The 25,935-nt window shown below is 45.9% G+C and overlaps 1 protein-coding gene across 1 annotated transcript; it reads left to right on the top strand.

Annotated features, from left to right (window-relative positions):
- Positions 1-183: 183 nt before the first annotated feature.
- Positions 184-24,110, top strand: LOC311241151 (E3 ubiquitin-protein ligase TRIM62). Its single transcript, XM_084329877.1, has 7 exons — positions 184-837; positions 6,326-6,421; positions 8,228-8,458; positions 9,088-9,110; positions 9,209-9,327; positions 21,137-21,683; positions 22,846-24,110. Exons 1-7 carry the CDS (start codon positions 439-441, stop codon positions 23,075-23,077), a joined length of 1,647 nt encoding a protein of 548 aa, XP_084186003.1. The 5' UTR covers positions 184-438; the 3' UTR covers positions 23,078-24,110.
- The last annotated feature ends 1,825 nt before the right edge of the window (positions 24,111-25,935 follow it).

Genomic DNA, 25,935 nt, shown 5'->3' on the forward strand with positions numbered 1-25,935 from the left:
AATTCTCGCACACATGTCCTGTATGATTACATTCCAACCACGCAACAGGTCACAAACCAGTTCCAAGTGGTGCAACTAAATGGGCCAATAGGGCTCGACTTCCTGTTTCCCAGGGCTGTCACTACATAACAACTGTCTGACACTGCTCTGTGTTTCTGGAGCCCACTCACACAGAAGTCAAACACAGGAAAAGAGGGAGAGAGAGAGAGAGAGAGACAGAGAGAGTTTTCTGCCTCGCATCAAGAACAATGGACGAATCGGGGAAACGGTTGAGTCTTGATTAAGAGGCTTTCGGAGGACAAGCCTCACCAGGAGACGTAAATCCCGTTAATGCTCTTCTAGAAGTAGGAATGTAGTGTGATCAAATCCCGCAGGAGTTTGGCTTTTTCCCTCGACCGTGGAGTTGCTGCGTCCCACCCGGGGGCCCCCGCCGAGGACATGTCTCTCCCCGAGGACGAGCTCATGTGTCCCATCTGCTGTGACATCTTCACGGACCCCGTGCTGCTGTCCTGCAGCCACAGCTTCTGCAGGGGCTGTCTGAGACGCTGCTGGGAGACCTCGGGCACGCGCGACTGCGCCGTGTGCCGGAGACGGGCCTCCAGGTGCGCGCCCACGCCCAACCTGGCGCTGAAGAACCTCTGCGCCATCCTCCTGGAGGCCAGGAGGCGACGCGGCGTCGAGGCGGAGGAAGAGGCGACCGGCTGTCTCCTCCACGGGGAGCGGTTCAAGCTCTTCTGTCAGGTGGACAAGCAGCCCCTCTGCGTGGTGTGCCAGGCGTCCCGGCTCCACAAGGACCACGACTGCTCCCCCCTAGAGGAGGCGGCGCTGGACTGCAAGGTGAGGGGGAGAGGGGGAGAGGGGGAGAGGGGGAGAGGGGGAGAGGGGGGGAGGGGGGGAGAGAGAGCGAGAGAGTGAGAGGGTGAGGGGAGAGAGAGAGAGAGAGAGAGAGAGAAAGAGAGAAAGAGAGAGAGAGAAAGAGAGAGAGAGAGAAAGAGAGGGTGAGACAGAGGAGGAAGAGAAAGGGAGAGAGGGAGAGAGAGAGAGAGAGAGAGAGAGAGAGAGAGAGAGAGAGAGAGAGAGAGAGAGAGAGAGAGAGAGAGAGAGAGAGGGGAGAGAAAGAGCCAGAGGGAGAGATAGAGGGAAAGCCAGAAAGGGGGAGAGAGAGAGAACGTGAAATAGAGAGAGAGGGAGAGATAGAGGGGAAAAGAGGGAGATAGAGGGAAGAGAAAGGGGGAGAGAGGGAGAAAGAGAAAGAGAGAGATAGAGGGAAAGAGGGAGAGCCAGAAAGGGGGAGAGAGAGAAAGTGAAAGAGAGAGGGAGAGAGAAAGAGAGAGAGAGAGAGAGAGAGAGAGAGAGAGAGAGAGAGAGAGAGAGAGAGAGAGAGAGAGAGAGAGAGAGAGAGAGAGAGAGCGAGAGAGAGAGAGGGGGAAAGAGAGGGAGTCAGAACGGGGGAGAGAGAAAGGGAGAGGGAGAGATAGAGGGAAAGACAGAGAGAGCCAGAAAGGGGGAGATAGAGAGATAGATAGAGATAGAGAGGCGTGATGTTGACATGATTCATTTGAGGAGACACTGATTGACATGACAATATATAAGTTACAGAAAATGATGTGGTATATACAAAAGTTAGTTGACTGTATCTCCAGGCGATGGCCACCATAATGAAAAACACCACTACATATAAACAAATGGATAAAGGAATTCAACTGGCTATAATTACGTTTTCATTCTCCTGTTAACTGACTGAGCTCCTGATACAAGGACTAACATCAGACAACAGGTAGACAATACACATACGTGTATCTTTCTACCATTAGCCTGCCCATACCTGTACCTCCCCTCCCCCATAGTGCTATGACCCCCAAATCTCCCCAAGGGGATCAATAAAGGAATATCTTATCTCATCTATTTTAATTAACTGCATGACTCAAGGTAGTTGACCACTGAAAAAGCGACTAAGATCTATCTGAATGTAGTTAAACTACAACTTTTAGTTTGTCGAAAAATAGCTAAAGGTAGATGCTGTAATGTCGTCAAACAGCGACCTTCACTCGAGGCAGAATATGACAACATGGTACTGCGCTTTGTTTACAGATTTGATTTTGTCTGATGGGTGGGGTTGGAGTTCAGTAGGGGAGGGGTTGCTACTGCTGGCCACACCCCAGGCTCTGCCAAGGGAGGTCTGGAGAAGTTCACAGTATAATTTTTCATTTCAACCTTTATTTAAAATCGTAAGCATCTGAGGTTTCCCTCATTTACAGAAACGTCGATTGTACAGTACATAATAAAAACAATATTCACAGAAATTTAAACACCAGAGTGAAAAAAAATTAAAAACGTTTCAAAATAATTTAAAAATATCAACTAAAACAGTTATACTAAAACACAATGGTCTGAAATCATACATTTAAACATTCCAAGGGAAGGGAGAACCTCCAATTTCAGCGTGAGTTGAAGGACATTCCATGAGTTAGAGGCATCAAAGGATAATAAGTTACTAAACTCCAAACCACACGTCAGAACAATACAAAGTACAATGCCAAGCGGGGCTCCTTTGCCTAGTGGCCGCTGTTTGACGGCATTACAGGTTATACCTTTAATCTATAATTGCACTAGGCCTACATATTGTATGTACCCTTCCTGCTGACTTGTTGTACAGAACTTGTAAGTCGCTTTCGATAAAAACATCAGCTAAATGTAAAGGAGCTTCTAGCCCCAGGCCCATCAGGATGCTCAATGACAATGACACTAACAACCCATCATCTACACACACTGCACACACATCCACATGTACACACTCACTTTAAACAAACACTCACCTTACCACCCACTTTATTCACTTTAGACACTTTAACACTTTATATTGATCTATTATTAAAGAGATTTGCACCACATTCATACCTCATTTGCACTCTACCCCGAGTTTTGTACCTCTGCATTCTACCTCACTGTTACTCATTTTACTGTATTGTATATATGTATATTGACTTTACCAACTTTTTACTTCTTAATCTTTTTTTATTTTTTATTTATTTTTTACTTACTTTATTTGTACTGTATGTAGCACACTCTCAGGGGCTCATACAGAAACAAGCATTTCATTTTAAAGTATTCTGTATTTTGTTCTGACAAATAATAAACAAACTTGAACTTGAAACTAAATGTAAATATAGTTAACTACTCCCCAACAATATGTATAATAGTAAATTCCCACCAGCTGAAAAGGGTGGGTTAGAGTTAAATGACAAAGGTGAGTAAACTGAGTTCAGGTGTTGTTATTAAAACAATACTGACTTTAGAGGCCTGTTGTCTTAAACTATGAGGTGCCAGAAGCCCTTGGGAGGCAGAACGCTGTCAGTCAGGTTTGTGGTGACAGTAAACAGGGCGTCGATCACAAAGAGTAGGGGGTTCCCTTTGAAAGGAGCCTTTCAGCCATTGTGTGCCTGGTGCCAGTGATCCATTGAGCCCAAGGTTGGTGCTACACAGTGGTGGTGAAGGAGGCCATTTCCACCCTACATTGTAAAGTGCTTTGAGTGTCTAGAAAAGCGCTATATAAAAGCAACGATCATTCATTCAGTAGAGGAATACCATTTAGATTAAGAAATCATATACAGTCTGTTATTTTTTTTTATCCACTTTTTCTCCCATTTTCTATATTTTTCTCCCATCCCAATTTCGTATCATCCAATTCAACCCTCCCCTGTCACGAACGCTGTTTCTTGCCTCCCACAAGCCGGCTGCAATGTGGACTAAGTCATACATAGCACAAGTCCCCTCCGGTACTTGAGGTAACAGCAGTCGCATCTTTTCACCTGCGCAGCTCGATCTCTCAGTGGCGAGGAGTAACGCGTGGGAGGCTCACGCTGCCCCCGACACTTCCTGATTCTACTGCGCAGGTGCACCAACCGACCTGTAGGAGTCGCTGTCCACAACGCCCGATGCCCACCCATCAGTTTCCCACCCCCTAATACGGCCAATGTGTATTAGTACGGACGACCAGCTAAACTGAAAGCAAATGTGGAGCGCTGGGCTCGAACAGGCGAGCCCAGCGTCTCCAGATTTCGTGGCGAGCGCCTTGCCCACTACGCCACGTAGCCGCCCATATACAGTCTGTTATTAAAGTCAAGTCAAGTAAAATCTTTTCAGACCTAACCTTAGCCATAACTTTCTATTTTTTTTTTTTTTTTATTGATCTTTTCCCCCCTCCATTTTTCCTCCGATTTTCTCCCATCCCAATGTTAGTCGTATGCCAATTCCCAATCCCTTCCTGGTCGCTGCGCACTTACCCCCCACAGTCAGATCATCTGGGAGAGTGGAGGCTATCACGTGCTTCCTCCGACACACGTCCAGCCAATCAACCGCTTCTTCTCACCTGGCAGCGCGGATCCTCCCTGAGAGGGCATAGCGTGTGGAAGGATCACACTATCCCACTCAGGTCCTATCCGCGCTTAGCAGGTGCCCCGACCGAACTGTAGGAGTCGCTGTTTACAACGACCCGGACCCACCCCGCCAGCTTCTCCCACCCTCTAATACAGCCAATTGTATTAGTGTGAACGGCCAGCCAAGCTGGTGACAACCCCGGAGCTGTGAGCTGGATTCGAACAGGCGAATCCAGCTCACAGCTCCAGGGTTGGTGACGAACGCAATCTCCGCTACGCCACCTAACCGCCCCATAACTTTCTATCTTAACAATAACATTAAACCGAAGCATCATCATCATCATAGTATAGCTGTGTTTGTATCAGGGTGGGTTGGTGGTTTAGTCTAGTGGTGAGAGGTGTGTTTGTATTGAGGTGGGTGGGTAGTTTAGCCTAGTGGTGAGAGCTGTGTCTTTATCAGGGTGGGTGGGAATGAATGAATGAATGAATGAATGAATGAATGAATGAATGAATGAATGAATGAATGAATGAATGAATGAAAACTTTATTTAACAGATTGCAGAATGGGTACAATACAGTACGGCTCAATACATACAATTGTTAAGGGGATGCAGACCTGAGAAAGACGTTTGTCTTGTTTCCATCAGGGTCCCCCATTTTCAATTCATATAGACATTTATGACATACACAACATACATGACATTTATGGCATAGGGACATATAGGTATTTAGTACTGATACATTTGTGACATAAGCGGTATTCAAATATACAGTACTGTTACCCCTAGATCCTAGACAGAGTATATACATATGATGGGGAGGGGACTGTACATTAGGAGGGGGTGGGTGGGTGGGAGGGAAATATACATACGGCGGGGAGGGAATATATACATGGGTAGTTTAGTCTAGTGGTGAGAGCTGTGTTTGTATCAGGGTGGGTGGGTATTTTAGCCTAGTGGTGAGAGCTGTGTCTTTATCAGGGTGGGTGGGTAGTTTAGCCTAGTGGTGAGAGCTGTGTCTTTATCAGGGTGGGTGGGTAGTTTAGCCTAGTGGTGAGAACTGTGTCTATCAGGGTGGGTGGGTAATAGTCTAGTGGTGAGAGGTGTGTTTGTATCAGGGTGAATGGGTAGTTTAGTCTAGTGGTGAGAGCGAGGTGTGTTTGTATCAGGGTGGGTGGGTAATTTAGTCTTGTGGTGAGAGGTGTGTTTGTATCAGGGTGAATGGGTAATTTAGTCTCGTGGTGAGAGGTGTGTTTGTATCGGGGCGGGTAGGTAGTTTAGTCTAGTGGTAAGAGCATTTTCCTGCGACCACAATAGTTGGTTCGACTCCCGGTTGCATTGTTGGTTTTGGACTTTGGCTGATACGAAATGTAACTATATAACTTATACAATAAGTAAATATATAACTTATGGCTATAACACAACATACATTATGTACCTTTTTTCCTGTGGTCGATTAGTACTTTGTTTACGTTTTCTGATGAGACCGTGTTGGTATTGCTCTCTGTTTTGGGCCTCTTATATATTTGATATACGCCATACGTACCTTATGCATACTGCACCTGTGTATACTGTATACATACTTACTCATAGTATATATTTAGATTCTAGTGTCCATTGTGACCATATTTATAATATAACTGATCCGCACCTTGATTACACTGCCTACTTGCTCATATATTCAGAGTTAATTATATTGTTATATTGTTTACACTGCCTATTTTTACTTTTCTACCGTACTATAATTGTATTACCTGTATTATGTCTTCTACTATTACCATGTACCTGTACCTCCCTTCCCCCCTCCCCCATGCTGCTATGATGCCTGCATTTCCCCAAGGAGATGGAATAGAATAGAATAGAAATACTTGATTCATCCCGAGGGAAATTTGGCAAAGATCAATAAAGGAATATCTTATCTTACCTTGTGTTCTAATCTCTCATCTTCAGGAAGAGCTGAGCACGACCCTGAAGGCCCTGCGAGGTCAACTAGACAGCCTGTGTAGAGTTCACCAGACCTCCGAGGACACGCTCAATCACATCAAGGTAACCTGCGTTTACATTTAGTCATTTATCCACAGCGACTTACAAGTTGTGTACAACAAGTCAGCAGGAAGGGGCATATATAACTTTTTTGTTTTGCATATATATATATATATATATTTGTTTTGTAAGATTTTAAATTAGCACATTCATTTGAGTAGTGGAAAAGGGGTAGGATTAAATAAGTGTATACTTCTTACTCCTACTCCTTTTCGAACATGTAAATTGAGTTATGTTTTGTTTTTTATTTTAATTTTCTTTTCCATTTCATTGCTATAGATCAATGATTTGTTTTTGTTTTATATTGTTTGTATTTACATGTTCGAAATAAAGATTTCAAATCAAATCAAAAGGGTGCTAAGGGTCAGTAAGATTGTTCATCAAACAATGTCGAACTTGCTACAGTCTGGGGCAGGGGTGTAGCTCCCGATTCTGGGCCCCATGAAAGAATGTATTTGTAGGCCCCCAGTGAATGCGAGCGCGCATAAGCGCGCAAGTGGAATTTTTTGGGGCAATTTTTTTATTGATGAAAACGCATAATATGGTTTTTACCTATACATTCGGATCAGCAGTTCAGCACCTGCACTGTTGGTGGGTGAGCCTAGTAAAGGATGTCGCATTGCGTTCATCTTCAATGAATGGACCAATGCAATAGTCTACCAAAGCCCCCCCTCTCTCTCTATATATCTCACACACACACACACACACACACACACACACACACACACACACACACACACACACACACACACACACACACACACACACACACACACACACACACACACACACACACACACACACACACACACACACACACACACACACACACACACACACACACACACACACACACACACACACACACACACACACACACACACACACACACTTCAGAAACAAACATAGTATCAATGAGAGCATCACTAATACACCTGAGTGATGTCTAGTAAAAAAAAGAAAAAAAAGTGCTGGGCCCTTGGAATCATCCTAAGCTACCCCCCCCCCAGCTACGCCCCTGGTCTGGGGTACATAGTAGTATAGACATACTACCATAGTAGGTAGTAATAGTCACAGTAGATTTAAAATAAATGTTCTTATGTACCTTAGATACTATTGTTACCTTGTATATACTGTACAGTATAGTATAATATGTGTTTCATTACATGTATATATACATTCTTACCAATTATTCGCCTGTTCTATTCTCCATTCATCCATCATCCATTGCAACACTATATTATTACCGACATCCAAGTTGGGGGATCCCCCCTTTGAACAGCCCATCTGAGGCTTCTCTCCTCCACACCGCCTGTGGTGCTTTTTCCCCCCCTATAGGTTTTTAGTGAGTCATTCCTTATCTTCGTTGGGGAAAGTCTGGGAGGGTTGCATGGTTGGATTTTGTGGTGGTTTTTGTTTTTGATCTTTTGTGATGTTTCTTCTTGACTTGTACAAGAAGACTTGTACAGCCCATGGGGGCTATTCCATGTGATCTCGGGCTATACAAATACATTTGATTCGATTTAGATTACTTAGTAGCAAAGTGCATAATAGTAAAAGACAGTAGGCCTACAAAGGATAGTAGTATTCAGTCATATTTGATCAGATATTGATTGAAGAAGTGTGTTTTTAGTCTAAAAAATGGGGCGGCTTTCAGATGTCCCGACTGCGGTGGGAAGTTCGTTCCACCGTTTTGTGGAGCGAGGACAGAGACTAGCCTGCTTCTCTTTGATGACCAACCCAACCTACCAAAGACGATATGAATAAAACTCCGTCCAATTAACCAAAGCCTGCAATTATGCTCCTCAGAGTCAGACACTGGAAACACAAAGACTGATCACGGGTCAGTTTGAGCAGCTCCACCAGGTCCTTCATGAGGAGGAGGCCACCAGGTTAGCCACGCTGAAGAGGGAGGAGGACGAGAAGATCACCGCGATGAAGGACAAGATGACGGAGAGTGCGGCAGAGATGCTGCCCCTCAGAGAGACCATTGGTTTCCTGGAGCAGGAGATGGAAGCAGACGACTTGATCTTGGTGCAGGTCTGTTTCGATACTCCAGTCGACAGTGAATGCGTCTTTAATGACATTTCATGCAATGGTGGTGTCCCCTGACCCCAGTGTATTTCAATCGACTACGCCCTAGGCTCTGTTACCCATACTGTACAGACTTTTAACTCTATACACAATATATATCTACTGTACCTACTGCTTTCACAACGGCCCTACACTGTAATCATAGTAATCATAATAATCACAACTACCTACGTCATGTAGTCTACCAATATAACTGTATGATAGCACGTAAAACTGCTGTATATACCGTATATATACATTTATATTTACGACGTATATATATCCATATCTGTCTGAATATAACTGCGTATAATCCTTCTATATCTACTTATACACCTGCATATAACCCATTACAACTCTGTATGATAGCATGCATAATCTTACCGTATATACACATTTATATATATCGCATTTATATATCCATATCTGTCTGAATATACCTGTTTATAATCCTTCCATATACCTACTTATACACCTGCACATACCACATAACTCTGTATGATAGCATGTACAATAATGCTGTAATATATATATATAATGTATTCTTACTGTATATAATATATTTGAATCTAATCTAATCTCATTTTCATTTCCAGAATTTCAAAGCCAACCTGGAGAGGTATGTATGTGTGTAGAGATGTTGTTGCCCTCTCTGCGTTTGGATGAGAGACCCTACAGACACACGTTCTCAATGCAGGACACTGGTTGTCATTGCAGAGGCACCAGCGTGCAGCATGAGACGGAGAGCATCTCGGGGGCGCTGCTGGACGTCACCAAGCATCTGTGCAACCTCAAGTACAGCATCTGGGAGAGCATGCAGGACCACATCGAGTACAGTGAGTAAAGAAAGCTCTAACATTTAAATTTTATATATTATTTTTATATTTCTACAAAAATCTGTTTTTATTTCTAAGAGACTTTGTTTTTTATGTATGATATTGTGAGGAAGGGGCAGGACTAGATAAGAATTTGCTTCCTTCTGCTCCTTCTCAAACTCATTTGTTTATCATTTAATGAAGAATGTACGATTTAATTTAAAAAACGAATTCTTTAGTTTATCCTTTTTATTGTGTTTTTTTATATGGTTGATTGTTCGAGATAAAATAAACTCAACTCAACCTAGTCTGACTGGTAATCATGTGAACAAGCATTAGGGGTTTATTTAGGTAAAACTAGTCTGGGGGTGACAGTGGCTCAGGAGGTAGAGCAGTTGTCTGGTAATCTGTAGGTTCCCGGTTCGATTCCCACTCCTCCCAGTCCCGGGTATGCATGTCCTTGAGCAAGACACTTAACCCCTAATTGCTCCCGATGAGCAGATTGTGACCTTGCATGGTTGCCTCCGCTGTCGGTGTGTGAGTGAATGGGTAAAATGTGAGGCACAAATTGTAAAGCGCTTTGTATAAAAGCTGCTATATAAATGCAGCCATTTACCATTTAATCTGAAACACTGTCATAGTATAACCTAAGACCCTTTCACACACATTCATTCATTCAATCTTTATTTCATCTTGAAGGATCATCGAGAGCAAGCTCTCGTTTACAATGACGTTGAGAAATACAACACATAGATCTATATCTGTGTGCTGTGACAAACTGTCAAAAAGGGCTTTAGTTTTTGAGATACCCCTACCGGAGGTAGAACAAAACACAAGCTTGTTTTTCCTCATCTCTAAGGTCTCCCATATATGAAATGGATTCTTGTATAAAAATATTTTACTGCAAAAATGGTTAAATTGATAGATTGTTATACACCCCCAAAGGAAAAAAGAACCAAAATATAGCCTGGCCGTATGGGAGTTGAGACATATAAACTCATGTAGATTAATAATACAAGCTCCAAGAGCTTTCAAACTTGACATGCTAGCAGTCAGACAGTACCTTAACCTAATAGAAGAACCTGGATGTGAATATCTTTATGCATGTAGGAAATACACATACTGTACTTAAAATAAGTGGAAATGTAAAAAATTTATATCTATGCAGAATGTTCTCATTTACTTTGTAGTAGCTCTGCCATGGATTGTCATAGAAACACAGATGAGGGCCTTTTCGGAAAGGCGTGGTTGTGCTGAATCCAGCAATACCACATGTGTAAATATAGCATGCATGGTCAGGGAGTTACATCAGTAAATGTATGAGGTGTCCTAAATGAAAGAAAATGAAACATTGACATAATGTCTTCAGTCCAAAGCCCATTATCAGTGGTGAGAAGCATGTTGACAAATTCAATGTTACTGCAAAGTAAAGTCACCTGAGGTAATGTTCTGGTCCATAATGTTAATATATTTATGATACATTTAATAAATTATACATTTCATATGATACATTTTATGATACTTCATATGATACATTTTCTCACAGTACAATACAGGTGTGACCCCACCTTCACCCCCTTTCTCCACAAAATGGAGATTGTTGTGAAGGGCCAGATTAAACCGAATATATATATTTATTTATATATATATATTTAATTGTATTTGTATATTCTCTAATATTCCCTGATATCCCTTGTATATTCCTTGTACAATATGCATTGAATATCCATTCTAGCCTACTGAACATCCCATAATAGTCTCCATTCTACTATTGGTCGAGACCTTGGTGCCAGGCTGCCATACCCCTCAGACCCAGTTCAAACGTACCGCTCGACATGTACGAACAAGTCCTAGTTCCGCGTAGGAATTTGGCTACCGCACCACTAATGGGACTATTTGTTCATAGTGCGTATATATACTGCGCTACTAAAGTAGGACTTTCTTTTCAGTCCAGTTTCTTACCCTCCAATAGAGTCACAGACGTAAAGCCTCCCCGCGACGCCACGTGTGGGAGTAAGGCCAAGTTCGCCTACCATCGGTATTGAGACATCGTGTATATTAATATTTGAATAGTCATATTTGGCACTATATCGTCGAGTTGGACGTAGTCTATTAAGCTAATAATAGTCTGTTAATATATAGTGCTTCGTGCGGTGAGAATACTACCGTAGTCAGTACCCCATCGTTTCGGGCAGAGAACTGGCTGCTTACCCAGGGTGGTTGACCCTATGTGAAGCTGCACCCGAGGAGCCCCAGAGCCGACGAGCGAGTGGACCTGTATACCGGATTATTCTACCGACGACAGCCCGCCTTCCCAGGCACGGATTATGCTTTGGATACTTTGATTATTCCATGGATAAAGACCCCCGACACTGCCGTGTGTTGGAACCCCCCCCCTGGAGAGGACGCAAGGTGAGGAGACGCTCTGCAAGACGAGGTCTCTTCACGTCTCTCCCCCGTGGACCGGAGAGAGCCGGCCCACAAAGAGTCCACCTGCTTTCATCTGTGGTCCAAGGATCGCCGGCGCATTGAACGGCACTACAGTGGGTTCACCTGGGATACCCTTGGCCGGACGAGGCAGCTGGATTCTACCCCCCCCCCCCCCCCTCCTACTCCTGTCGGCTTACAAGCGACCGGATTAACCCCCTCTAGTGTATCCAGCCTATAATCATTAAAGTATCATTGCTGTTATTCCTTAACTATTCCAGGTCGTATATTTACCACCTGCGCCTTCAGAGATTGGACATTCTCTATTGATATACCGACGAATACTCCTTGCCATAAAAGTGCATACTATTTCAATTCATAAATGTAATTAAGTGATTAAGTGCTTATTCTACACACCATCGCTGTGTAGGAAATAAAGACCTGTTTCTAATTCGTACATTTGTGTTGGATCCGTTTCATCTACGTGAGAGTGTTCATGATAATATATTTATGCCGTGTACTGGGTGGCCGAATATTAAGTACAAAGGTAGTGGTAGTAAGTATCATATCTAGTAATACAGTCAGGGAATTGTACCCCTCAGTTACAATTGGTCCTTCGAGCCGGATGGTAATTAGTGTAATATTAATATAGTGTTATTAATATTGAAATGGCCTATGATGAACACTCCACGAAACGATCCTCCTAACCAACGCCCGCAGCGCGAACGACGGCTCCCTCAGTACTTAGAGGCTTACGCTGTCAGTCAACAACCTAGTCTTCTACTAACAGTAAACGCGGTAAAACTAGAAAGTAAAAGTATGTCTAACCCCAACGCCCAGACTACCCCGACCATAGAGGCCCCTACGGGCTCTAATGTAACTGACCAAGTTCACGGTGGGGACCAGTGGGAACCAGACATGACTTCACACCCCGCCAGTACTGAAGAAGTAGTCCCCGATGAGTCCCGGGAGGAATACAACGCTACCGAGAGAGAACTCGGCACGGAAGAAGACGGGGAGAGCACCGTGGAGATAGAACTCCAAGGCTCCGCAAGGAGTACCCCGAGGGAAGGCTCCCCTATACAACCGCCTTCTCCCAGCGAGGCAGAGAGGACCCTACAGCAGGCCTTCCTCATCAGCCTGAACGCCGCTGCTGAACGCGACCGACTGCAGATCCAGCAGCGAAGCGAACACGAGCAGATACGTCTAGAAATAAGACGCATTCAGATGGAAGAGAATGTGGCCCGAGAACGAGCCGGTGCTCAACGGGACGCAGCGCGCGACAGACAGCAGTCGCAACTAATAGAACAGCTGATCAGACGGACAACACCCTCTCCCTCCGCCAGAGGCTCCAGGAACTCGTCTAGACACACCTCCAGGGCGGCATCCCCTAGCCGAGTAAACAACCCTGAACTTGACCAACAGACGAGGTCTATACCCCCCACAGACCACCTCCCCCCACCGGTCCAAGCGAGACCTAGCAACCGGGAAGGAGCAGCATATCCTGTGGAGAGGCTAAACCAGAGACTACAAGCACTGGATGACCTAACTGAAGACGAAGAGGAAGAGGAGGAGAACCACGCCCGAAGACAGCACAGTACTCTACCGGACCAGGAGGTCCGGTACAGCCCAGGCTATACTCCCGGGTGAGCACGACGCACGACCCGCACCGAGGAACAGCACCTGGACAAGCGGGCCATGGTACACTGCCGGTACCAGCCCATACCAAGGAGCGGGAGGAGACTCGCCTAGGAGGCCTCTCCCCCAACGCTCGCCGATGTATCCACAGTCAGCGTCATACATTGGCACGCCTATGGTACCCGACTTCACCCAAGAGAACCGGGCCCAGTATACAGAACTCCGCATGTGTCTGGAGACCATGTTGGTGGATGTATTGGATGAACGCCACAAATACGCCATCCTACTGCAGCACTTAAAGGTACCCCGCGCACATAATATAGCGCTCGCCTACGCGACTTCCACCACCCCATACACAGCAGCGCTGGTAGCATTGGACCAGAGGTATGGGCGCATATGGGATTACGTGATCCAGGAGATCCGACACATCGACCGCTTACCCCCAGCAATAGACAATCGAGCACTGGACGACCTGTCCATCAGAGTGCAGTCTCTGGTAGGGATGTTGGGAGCGCAAAGAGAGAAGGGGAAGTATGAACTTTACGCCAACTCAAATGTGGAAAGGATCCTGGAGAAGCTGCCGCCCGCTCGTCAGGAGCGCTTTAGGCGGCAGAGGGACCACAGAGACCCGAATGGCCCCGAACCGAACCTCCTCGATCTAGCAGACTTCCTGGCGAGGGAAGTCAGCAGCCTACGGCTAGATACATTCGGACGGAGCACCCCTGGCTCCAGAGAAGGAACCAGACGACTAAATGATGGAAGAAGATCGGTGACTGTGATGCACCAATCGGAGTCAGTACCGAGCAGCAGGAGCCACAGTACCCCCTCCAGAACGGAGAAGTGGAAGATAGTGTGCCCCTACTGTGAGAAAGAACACTGGCTAGCGCAATGTGACTCCTTCCGCAAGCTGAACGCGGAGGAAGCAGGTCAATGGATAAAGTCCAACAAGCGCTGTTTTCGCTGTGCGCGCTCACACATGGCAGCCGAATGCCGCTTAAAGAAAAGGTGCACCAAGTGCGATGGAGCCCATCTGGACATACTTCACGACAGTAACAGACGGCGCCCTTCACCTGCACCATCCAGCCGCAAAGCGAGCGTCATGTACATCGATCCCGCCAGCAGCAGTGGAGCCCGAGTACTCCTAAAAGTAGTGCGTGTGACACTAAGCTACCAGAATAAAGTCCTGGACACTTACGCCGTCCTCGATGACAGGTCAGAGAAGACCCTGCTGCTCGCCTCCGCTGCGGCCCAGCTAGGGCTGCGGGGAAGCGAAACCCAAATGACAATTCGGACAATAAGACGAGATTTGAAGACGATAAAGGGCGAGAATGTCTCATTCTCTATCGCAGCAAGCGGCCAGCCTGAGCGACGGTACCAGATTGCAGACGCTTTCACCAGCCAAGAAATAGGACTGTCGCGGTACACATACCCCGTCGCCAAGCTGATGGAGAAATATGCACATCTGCGCAAGTTACCGATCCCGCTCATAGACAATGCTATGCCGACCCTGTTGATAGGCTCCGACCATGCAGACCTCATTGTCCCGATAGACCGGGTTCATACCGGACCCCGAGGCTGTCCTGCAGCAGTCGAGACCCGTTTGGGATGGACTCTCCAAGGCCCGCTCGCCAAATCTCTCAACCGAAGTACAGCCACTAGATGTCTCCACTCCCGAGTCACAGAGGGAGAAACCGCACTCCTGCAACACGTAGAGCGGCTATGGACCCTAGAACAAATGCCCTTTAAGAACGGAAAGAAAGACATTCGCTCTAAAGATGACATTTACGCAATTCACCTCCTCGAGACAGGGACCAAGAGAGTCCCGGTCAACGGCGTGTTGAGATACGCCACGCCACTCCTGCGGCGAGAAGGAATGCCTACTTTCCACGCCAAGACAGACGCCACAGAACGGTACCTGCTGAACACGGAGCGGCGCTTAGCCAAGAACCCCGCCCAAGAGAGTGTATACCGCGCTGAGATTGAGAAGCTCATCACAGCGGGACACGTCACAAAGATAGACATTAAAGAGGCTGACCAGACCACTGAATCGTGGTACGTGCCCCACCACAAGGTCCATCACAACGGTAAAGACCGCATAGTATTTAACTGCAGCTACCAGATCGGATCCCAAAATCTGAATAAAGAGTTACTGCCCGGTCCCACACTCGGCCCCTCCCTACTCGGCGTTCTACTCCGCTTCCGCCAGGAAAAGGTGGCCATCAGCGGGGACATTAAAGGAATGTTCCTGCAGGTGAGATTAGTAGAGGCGGACAAGCCCCTGTTACGGTTCCTATGGAGAGAGAAGCCAGGAGATGAGCACCCAGCCATCTACCAATGGGAAGTCCTCCCCTTCGGAACGACGTGCAGCCCCTGCTGTGCGACATTTGCACTACAGAAACATGTCTATACCGAACAACTGTGACCTCATTCTTCTTCTAAATTCATGCTATATTATGTTATTATGTTATTTGATACTATCTTGTCTAACACAGTCTCTGGAGCGTAACAGTAAGAAGCATTTTGTATGAAAGTATTCTGTACTTCTGTATGACAACTATTAAAGAACTTGAACTTGTAGCAGAGGACCCAGCAGCGGACGAAGAGGTCCGACACAGCGTAAAGAACAGCTTCTACGTAGACAACTGTCTACAAAGCCTTTCAACCCAGGAAGAAGCCGAGGCTCTCCTGATTAAACTCTGCGCCTCATTGATCAAAGGCGGCTTTGATCTCAGGCAGTGGGCCAGCAGCGATCCGCAAGTACTGCGCAGCCTCTCCTCCGAGGACAAGGCAGCCAGCAGCGAGACCTGGATGGCTACAATCCCGGGAGAAGCCCAGGAGATGACCCTGGGATTGGTGTGGCGATTCAAAACAGATTCGCTTCACTACAGACACAAGCCCCTGACTACGGAGCAGGGAAGGCCGGCGGCGGCGCCGACCACCAGACGGAGTGTGTACACAACACTCGCCCGACAATATGACCCGCTAGGATGTATTCTACCGTACACCACCAGGGCAAAAATGATTGTACGAGCATTGTGGGACAAGGACCAGGGCTGGGACGACCCCATTCCCGCACACCTTGCATCCACCTGGAGAGAGTGGGAGATGGAGCTCCACTCACTCCCAGGCGTTAATATGCGCCGAAGCTACTTCCCACCCACGGTGAGGCCAGAGACATGTAAAATGGACTTACACGTCTTCAGTGACGCCTCAGAGGTCGCATACGGATCAGTAGCCTACTTGCGGGCCCAAGACCAGGGGGGAGAGATCTACACAGCATTTGTCCTCGCCCGCTCGAGAATAGCCCCACGCAAGCAACAATCTATCCCACGTCTAGAGCTCTGCGCAGCCCTAGCCGGAGCGCACCTAGCCACGCTCATCCAATGTGAGCTCACCATACCGGTGTCTAGAACAATCCTGTGGTCAGATTCCATGACGGTACTCGCCTGGATCAAATCGGACTCATGCAAGTACAAAGTCTTCGTGGGAGTCAGAGTCACCGAGATTCAAGACCTAACCGAAGAGTTAACCGGAGAAACAGAGTGGCGCTACGTTGATACAAAACAGAACCCAGCTGACGTCATCACCCGGGGGATGCCCCTGGATGACCTCACCCATCGCAATGTCTACAGTGACGGCCCTGCATTCCTAAGACTCCCGGAAGGACAGTGGCCCATGCCTATCCCAAGGGAAGCAAGTCCAGAGGAGGTGGAAATTAAGAAGTCTGTGTTCTGTGGATTGAGCACCGTAGCCTCCACCGACCCTAACATAAACGATTGCACGTCCATAGAGAGTGCACAACAAAGAACATTCCTGCGGTACCACCCGGAGTGCAAGTCCCCCGCTGATATGTCAGCAGCTAACTACGAGGAAGCAGAATTGCTTCTACTGCAGCGAGCCCAGAGAGACTCGTTCCCCGATGAATTGGCCTGTCTACAGGGAGGAAAGCCCGTCCCATCCGACAGCAGATTAATTCACCTGGCCCCCGAGAGCGACGCTCATACCCTCATCAGAGTGGGTGGTCGCCTACGCAGAGCCCCCAATCTACCGGATGACATTAAATACCCGATCGTATTGAACAGCCGACACAAGGTCACAGAGCTGATTATAAAGAAATACGATGAGGATGTACATCACGCAGGAGCAGAAAGAGTCTTCGCGGAAATCAGACGTCGTTACTGGATCCTACAGGGAAGAGAGGCGGTACGACGCTTCCAACGAACATGTCTAGACTGCCGCAAGTGGCGCGTGCAGCCCAGCATACCAAGGATGGCTGACCTTCCTCTGTCGCCTCCGAATCGGTGACAAGCCATTCCACTCAACGGGTATGAACTGCTTTGGCCCGCTGCACATAAAGAAAGGAAGAGGAACCGAGAAGCGGTGGGGTATTGTATTCAAATGCATGACCACCAGAGCGATACACATCGAGCTTCTCCCGACCATGAGCACAGACTCATTCCTTATGGCCTTCCGTAGATTCACATCACGGAAGGGAAGACCGTCTACCCTATTGTCCGATCATGGGACAAACTTCAAAGGCGGCGAAAGAGAGCTGAGAGAGAGCTTCCAAGCTATAGGCCCAGAACTTAAGACCCACCTCGCTCCAGCACAGGTTGATTTCCAATTCAACCCCCCAAACGCACCCCACTTCGGTGGCACTTGGGAACGAGAAGTGCGCTCCATAAAGACAGCCCTGTACGCAGTACTTGGGGCCCAGACTGTGGCGGAAGAAGTCCTACTGACAGTCCTCACGGAGATTGAGGGAGTACTTAACTCGAAGCCCCTCGGATATGTCTCCAGTGATGTGGCGGATATCGACCCAGTTACCCCCAACACACTCCTGATGGGGCGGCTAGATCCTGCATTACCCCAGACAATGTACCGGCCTGAAGAAGCGAACGGCCGACGAATGTGGAGGTACAGCCAAGTATTAGCCGACAAGTTTTGGAACAGTTTCCTACTGCACTACCTACCGTCTCTACAGACCCGCCAGAAGTGGGTAAAGGAGAGAGACAATTTGACAGAAGGAACAGTCGTCATGATTATTGATCAATCACTGCCCAGAGCTATGTGGCCGGCCGGCCGCGTAAGCAAAGTGATCACCGGTGCCGACGGCAAGGTCCGAGCAGCTGAAGTGCTCGTCCAGGGTCGCACTTACACCCGTCCCGTGGCAAGGCTCATAGAACTGCCTCGACTCCCAGACACAATCGATGATGACCATGACCCTACAACCCTATGACTTTGTGAAGTTGACTGACCCCTACAGCAAACCCTTATGTGTAAATAGACAACGCGATTAATCTGTCTCTGTTTAACTGATTAGGTCTGGGACCTATTCAGGGGGTGGCTGTTGTGAAGGGCCAGATTAAACCGAATATATATATTTATTTATATATATATATTTAATTGTATTTGTATATTCTCTAATATTCCCTGATATCCCTTGTATATTCCTTGTACAATATGCATTGAATATCCATTCTAGCCTACTGAACATCCCATAATAGTCTCCATTCTACTATTGGTCGAGACCTTGGTGCCAGGCTGCCATACCCCTCAGACCCAGTTCAAACGTACCGCTCGACATGTACGAACAAGTCCTAGTTCCGCGTAGGAATTTGGCTACCGCACCACTAATGGGACTATTTGTTCATAGTGCGTATATATACTGCGCTACTAAAGTAGGACTTTCTTTTCAGTCCAGTTTCTTACCCTCCAATAGAGTCACAGACGTAAAGCCTCCCCGCGACGCCACGTGTGGGAGTAAGGCCAAGTTCGCCTACCATCGGTATTGAGACATCGTGTATATTAATATTTGAATAGTCATATTTGGCACTATATCGTCGAGTTGGACGTAGTCTATTAAGCTAATAATAGTCTGTTAATATATAGTGCTTCGTGCGGTGAGAATACTACCGTAGTCAGTACCCCATCGTTTCGGGCAGAGAACTGGCTGCTTACCCAGGGTGGTTGACCCTATGTGAAGCTGCACCCGAGGAGCCCCAGAGCCGACGAGCGAGTGGACCTGTATACCGGATTATTCTACCGACGACAGCCCGCCTTCCCAGGCACGGATTATGCTTTGGATACTTTGATTATTCCATGGATAAAGACCCCCGACACTGCCGTGTGTTGGAACCCCCCCCCTGGAGAGGACGCAAGGTGAGGAGACGCTCTGCAAGACGAGGTCTCTTCACGTCTCTCCCCCGTGGACCGGAGAGAGCCGGCCCACAAAGAGTCCATCTGCTTTCATCTGTGGTCCAAGGATCGCCGGCGCATTAAACGGCACTACAGTGGGTTCACCTGGGATACCCTTGGCCGGACGAGGCAGCTGGATTCTACCCCCCCCCCCCCCTCCTACTCCTGTCGGCTTACAAGCGACCGGATTAACCCCCTCTAGTGTATCCAGCCTATAATCATTAAAGTATCATTGCTGTTATTCCTTAACTATTCCAGGTCGTATATTTACCACCTGCGCCTTCAGAGATTGGACATTCTCTATTGATATACCGACGAATACTCCTTGCCATAAAAGTGCATACTATTTCAATTCATAAATGTAATTAAGTGATTAAGTGCTTATTCTACACACCATCGCTGTGTAGGAAATAAAGACCTGTTTCTAATTCGTACATTTGTGTTGGATCCGTTTCATCTACGTGAGAGTGTTCATGATAATATATTTATGCCGTGTACTGGGTGGCCGAATATTAAGTACAAAGGTAGTGGTAGTAAGTATCATATCTAGTAATACAGTCAGGGAATTGTACCCCTCAGTTACAGAGATGTTGATACAAATAAGCTTGACCTGACTTGACACCTGTTTTGCTCACACACACACACACACACACACACACACACACACACACACACACACACACACACACACACACACACACACACACACACACACACACACACACACACACACACACACACACACACACACACACACACACACACACACACACACACACACACACACACACACACACACACACACACACACACACACACACACACACACACACACACACACACAACCCCATCCCCTCCCGTCCATGGGAACTATAAATACAGAAAAAGAAAAGATAGAAGGTCAGAAGGTAAACATTTAAAATAATTAAAAACAACTGCAGACTGGTGAAGTGGTTTGCTATTAACGCTATTTAAACTGACCAAGATAGTGGTCATTGCAAAACATTTCATGTTTCTGGGGGCACAGAAGCTAAAAGCAGATTTTCCTAATTCAGTGCAAACTCTAGGAACCTTAAGTGCAAAAGCCAATCACCAGAGTGAGTGTGATAAGGTCCAGAGCTCCAATCCAGCAATGAGGTGATGTAGGGAAATCACCAGTAATGGCCTTATACAGAAACGGATGCCAATGCAAGTCACGTCTCTCTGCCAGAGAGGACCACCCAACTTATAAACCTACATGCACATGTAAACTTACAAACCTACATGTACATGTACACCTACAAACCTACATGTACATGTAAACCTACAAACCTACAGTACATGTAAACTTACAAACCTACATGCACATGTAAACTTACAAACCTACATGCACATGTAAACCTACAAACCTACATGTACATGTAAACTTACAAATCTACATGCACATGTAAACTTACAAATCTACATGCACATGTAAACTTACAAACCTACATGTACATGTAAACTTACAAACCTACACGCACATGTAAACCTACAAACCTACATGCACATGTAAACTTTCCCTCTTGGGTAATCTCGTCTTCCTCAGCCCCCGTGACATTGGACCCAAACACAGCACACCCGTGCCTCATCCTGTCTGACGACCTCACTTCCCTGCACTACACCAGCCGGGCGCCCCACCATTTCCCAGACAACCCGGAGCGCTTCCACATCAGCGCCGAGGTGGTGGGCATGACGGCCCTCGGCTCAGGAAGTCACCACTGGACGGTGGAGACGGGAAGCAACGAGGACTGGCTCCTGGGCGTGGCTTCCTCGTCCGCGCCGAGGGACCTGGAAACCCCCGCTCGGCCCGAGAACGGCTTCTGGACCCTGTGCTCGCGGGACGGCGAGGTCAGGGCGATGACCTCCCCTCCCACACCGCTGACGACGGTGACGAGGATACCCCGGCGAATCAAGGTCCAGCTGGATTATGACAAGGGGACGTTATCTTTCTTCGACTGCGCCGCCGATGACGACGGTCTCCTTTTCTCGTTTGCGCACACGTTCACGGAGACGTTGCTTCCGTATTTTTATACACAAAGCGAATGTCCACTAAGGATCCTGCCGGAGAATATTTATGTTACAGTGCTGCATAGGTGAGTGAGTAGCACCTTCAGGACCAATGATTGGTGGGGGCCTGGGGGGGCATATTATGATTATCCCATTATATATTATAATATAATGCTATGAGTTAAAAGAACACGCCAAAAATTTCGAGAAATTAGCTAGCTAGATAGATAGATAGATAGATAGATAGATAGATAGATAGATAGATAGATAGATAGATAGATAGATAGATAGATAGATAGATAGATAGATAGATAGATAGATAGATAGATAGATAGATAGATAGATAGATAGATAGATAGATAGATAGATAGATAGATAGATAGATAGATAGATAGATAGATAGATAGATAGATAGATAGATAGATAGATAGATAGATAGATAGATAGATAGAAGATAGATACCAGTTTCCTCTATGTGCGTTCAGTAGAAAGCTATCTGGCTGCACGTTAGCCTAGCTTAGCACAATGAATGGAAGCGGATATGGACTCTCCCGAAGGCTAACCGGCCATGTCCGCTTCCATTCATTGTGCTAATCTAGGCTAACATGCAGCCAGACAGCTTATTTTTTTAATCTAACTCTAACTAACCCACTGTCATGCACTTGTCCTAATAAACTAACCTACACTGTAGCACTCAACACTTTGATGAACATTGTTACTCAGCTGATAGAGTTGTGCCCTTCCTGATGACTTGTCGTACAGAACATGTAAGTTTCAAGTTCAAGTTTCTTTAATAGTTGTCATACAGAAGTACAGAATACTTTTATACAAAATGCTTCTTACTGTTGCGCTCCAGAGACTGTGCAAGACAAGATAAGTATGAAATAAAATAACATAGTAAAATTAGAAGTAAAAAAATTAGGTCACAGTGTTCAGTTTAGACATATGTACAATAAGTCATATGCCATAAGTCACTTTGGATAAAAAGTGTCAGCTAAATGACTAAATGTAAAATGTTAAAATGTACTGAACGCACAGAAAGGAAACTGGTATTTATCTTCTTGTCTATCTCTCTGGAGAAGACGGTAAGCTAATTTCCCAAAATGTTGGCGTGTTCCTTGTGGACCCCTGGCGCCTATTCTGTGCTTTTTGAGTTTTTGTTGTGTGTGTGTGTGTGTTAGCACAGCGGTGTCTGTGTTGATGATTATGTCATGAAATTGGGACCATATCTTCATTTTACATATACAGGTTGCGAGGAGAGCCATCAGCATGCAGCACCACTCCTCTCCCCTCCTCCTCCTCCCTCTGGTATCAACCGTGTCACACAGCTGAATCACGGATCCCTCCGATGGGTGCCCGCCCCCTCTGCTCATCGCTGAGCTCGCTCTATGCGGAAGAGGGCTGGTGCTTCAATAGACAGCGCTCGTGTCTTCAGAATCTACCGGCAGAACGTGTACTGTACGCCCGCTGGACGTTTTAACAATAACCAGTGGTTACTAACGTTAGCGTCTCAGCTATTTCTGACCGAATTAGTCAATCATTTGTATATATAAGGACAGAATCTCATTCGCAGGGACTTTGTGCAGGTTTTTCACGCCGGAATATTGGGTCTAAAATTTCTATAAATATGAAGAATATGCCGTTGTCTGCGTTTTTTCCCCCCCATAAAAACGCACTTACTATCAAACAAACAAGAATATAAGTGGTTAAAATTCGGAAATATTTGTAATCTTTTATAGATATCTTGAGGTTAGGCTCTTAGTGGTAATCGTGGGGAAGAAAATGTTTTAAAAATATTAAAAATAAAAAATTATATGACATTGAACTTGATACACACTTTTGTGCTCTAAGCCTCATGAGATCAGCCGGCGCCAAGCCTGCACAAGGGTTAAGCAGGTGTGGGGAGGGTCCATTCATAGGACCTAGGGGGCCCAGACATTTCTGTGTTGTTCGTTTTAGTGCTGTTTTCATTCATGGAATGTCCTCAAAAACACTCTCAAAGAACACCTACGGGAGACTGCATTTCGAAACTGGCCCCTACAAATGTCCTAACCCAGTTCAACCAGTTGTAGAGTAAATTACCAAGTATGGCTTTGTCAGTATTCCAATGTACAGTGTACAGTGTCCCCCTACCCAACCCCCCCCCCCCCACCTCCAATGTACAGCCCCCCCCCCCCCCCCACCCAACCCCACCCCATCTACCCAACCTCCAATGTACAGTTTCTACGTCAAATGTATATACACTCTTTTTCTGGACACTTTTTGTATCACAAACAGTACTGTATTTGCAAATCTGGTATGTCATAGATGTAGCAGTACTGTCTATCTGTATGTCGTGTGTGTCATATATGTTATGATGAATTGAAAATGGGGGACCCTGATGTAAACAAGAGGAAAGTCTTTCTCTGGTCTGCATCCCCTTAACAATTGTATGTATTGAGCTGTACTGTACTGTACCCATTCTGCAATCTGTTAATTGAAGATACCATGGACAGGGCCGCCAACAGGGGAGGGACAACCAGATACAATGTCCCGAGATGGTGGGGGTGGGGGGGGGGGGGGGGGGGCAGTGGGATGATTTTGTCCCGGGCACAGGGCATTACACACGGCGGCCCTGCCTATGGAACTGATAGATATGACAAATTGAGGTTGAAATGTTATTAAATGTGTGGAGAATCAACGCTTTTGTGTGGACCTACGATATTTGTGTTTTCCCTAGTTGATTCTCATCCTGCACTCGTGTTTAGGTGAATGTGCCCATAACACTCGGAGGCATGATGCCACATCTCACATAGATGAGCAGAAAACACCTGCTCCATTACAACATTTAAAGGACCATACGGTCTTTTTGAAGTCATGTTATATATATATATATATATATATATATATATATATATATATATATATATATATATATATATATATATATATATATATATATATATATATTACAGTATATAACGCTTTTATCCAAAGCACTTTACAACTTATGCCTCACATTCACCCATTCACATCGTAGGTGGACATGTCCCCCTCAATATTGAGACGAGGTAAATGTGTCCCCCTCAAAAAATATAGCTAATAATGAACCAAAAGAGGTTAAAAAAAACAAGGGGGTCAAAACATTTATATTATGTTATATTTGTGAATGTTGTCTTTTCCTTTACATAAAGACATTTCCACCATAAATTAATGCAGAAAAGGCACAGCTTGGTGCATAAAAGTACACCAGAATGCAGGGATTTTTGACACTCAAGATTTCCTGGGCGAGGACCCCAAGACCCCCCGCTTAAGGCCCCCCCCCCATGTTGAAACCAAGCATACGCCCCCTTGCCCATTCACTCACACACAGACGGCGGAGGCGACCATGCAAGGTGCCAACCTGCTCATCGGGAGCAGCTAGAGGGGGGGACCGTCTGATTACCAGACGACCGCTCTGCCTCCTGAGCCACCGTCTGTTATCATTACTGAGAAGATTGACACTTTGGTAACTGGTTCACCCACTGCCATAGGCTTCCATTGTATCTGACGATGTGTCTTAAAGACCACATATCAACCCATGAAAGTCACTATATTTAGAGGTTATCGTGGCATTTTAGTTAAATGTGGTGACTTTCATGGGCTTATGTGGTAATTAAGACACATTATGCAGATACACTGGAAGCCTATGCAAAAAAAAGAAAAAAATAACTAACCTTTGTACTCTCTTTTACTATTATGCACGTTTTTTTTTATTATGCTACTAAGTAGTTTAACTTGCCTATATTACTACCTACTATGCACTCAAGATCCGACACTGTTTGACGATCACTGTTACTGACCCTTCCTGCTGACTTGACAGAACCTGTAAGTCGCTTTAATAATTCATATGTCTTTTTATAAAAGCGTCAGCTAAATGACTAAATGTAAATGGTGAATTGGCAGAACATAACTACCAACTTAGTAATGATGTAAGATTATGAAAACGGTATACCTTAATGTTTGAATCAAGGCAAATGTCAAAAGATTCTTTAAAAAAGCTTATTTTAGGTAATTAAAGATATGTGAACATCAGCATTGTTACTACTCACTAGCATGTTACCATACCCTCCCCACTTTCCCAGCCAATCTTGGGTTACAGATAGTCTCATGCATGAGTAATCCTGAGGTAAACTAAACCTAACCTGTAATTATAACCACAGACAATCCTATTCAATTCATTCCTTCATACTGAAATTCCTTTAAAGGCCCAGTTTTAGGTGTGGGCTAAATTTAGCCTTTACATAAATAATTTGGTTGACATTTTCATTTTCAGCATACCTCCATATCATAATAACAACTTCTGACATTACAGCAGGC

The sequence above is a fragment of the Notolepis coatsorum genome (assembly GCF_963971535.1).
Source record: "Notolepis coatsorum genome assembly, chromosome: 14".
NCBI lineage: Eukaryota > Metazoa > Chordata > Actinopteri > Aulopiformes > Paralepididae > Notolepis > Notolepis coatsorum.

What these genes read in the sequence shown, in the direction of transcription:
- LOC311241151 (XM_084329877.1), top strand. Translation starts at nt 439, where the DNA reads ATGTCTCTCCCCGAGGACGAGCTCATGTGTCCCATCTGCTGTGACATC. An exon ending in AGGCGGCGCTGGACTGCAAG is followed by an intron (nt 838 to 6,325) that starts GTGAGGGGGAGA and finishes TCTCATCTTCAG; the next exon opens with GAAGAGCTGAGCACGACCCT. An exon ending in GCAGGACCACATCGAGTACA is followed by an intron (nt 9,328 to 21,136) that starts GTGAGTAAAGAA and finishes CGTCTTCCTCAG; the next exon opens with CCCCCGTGACATTGGACCCA.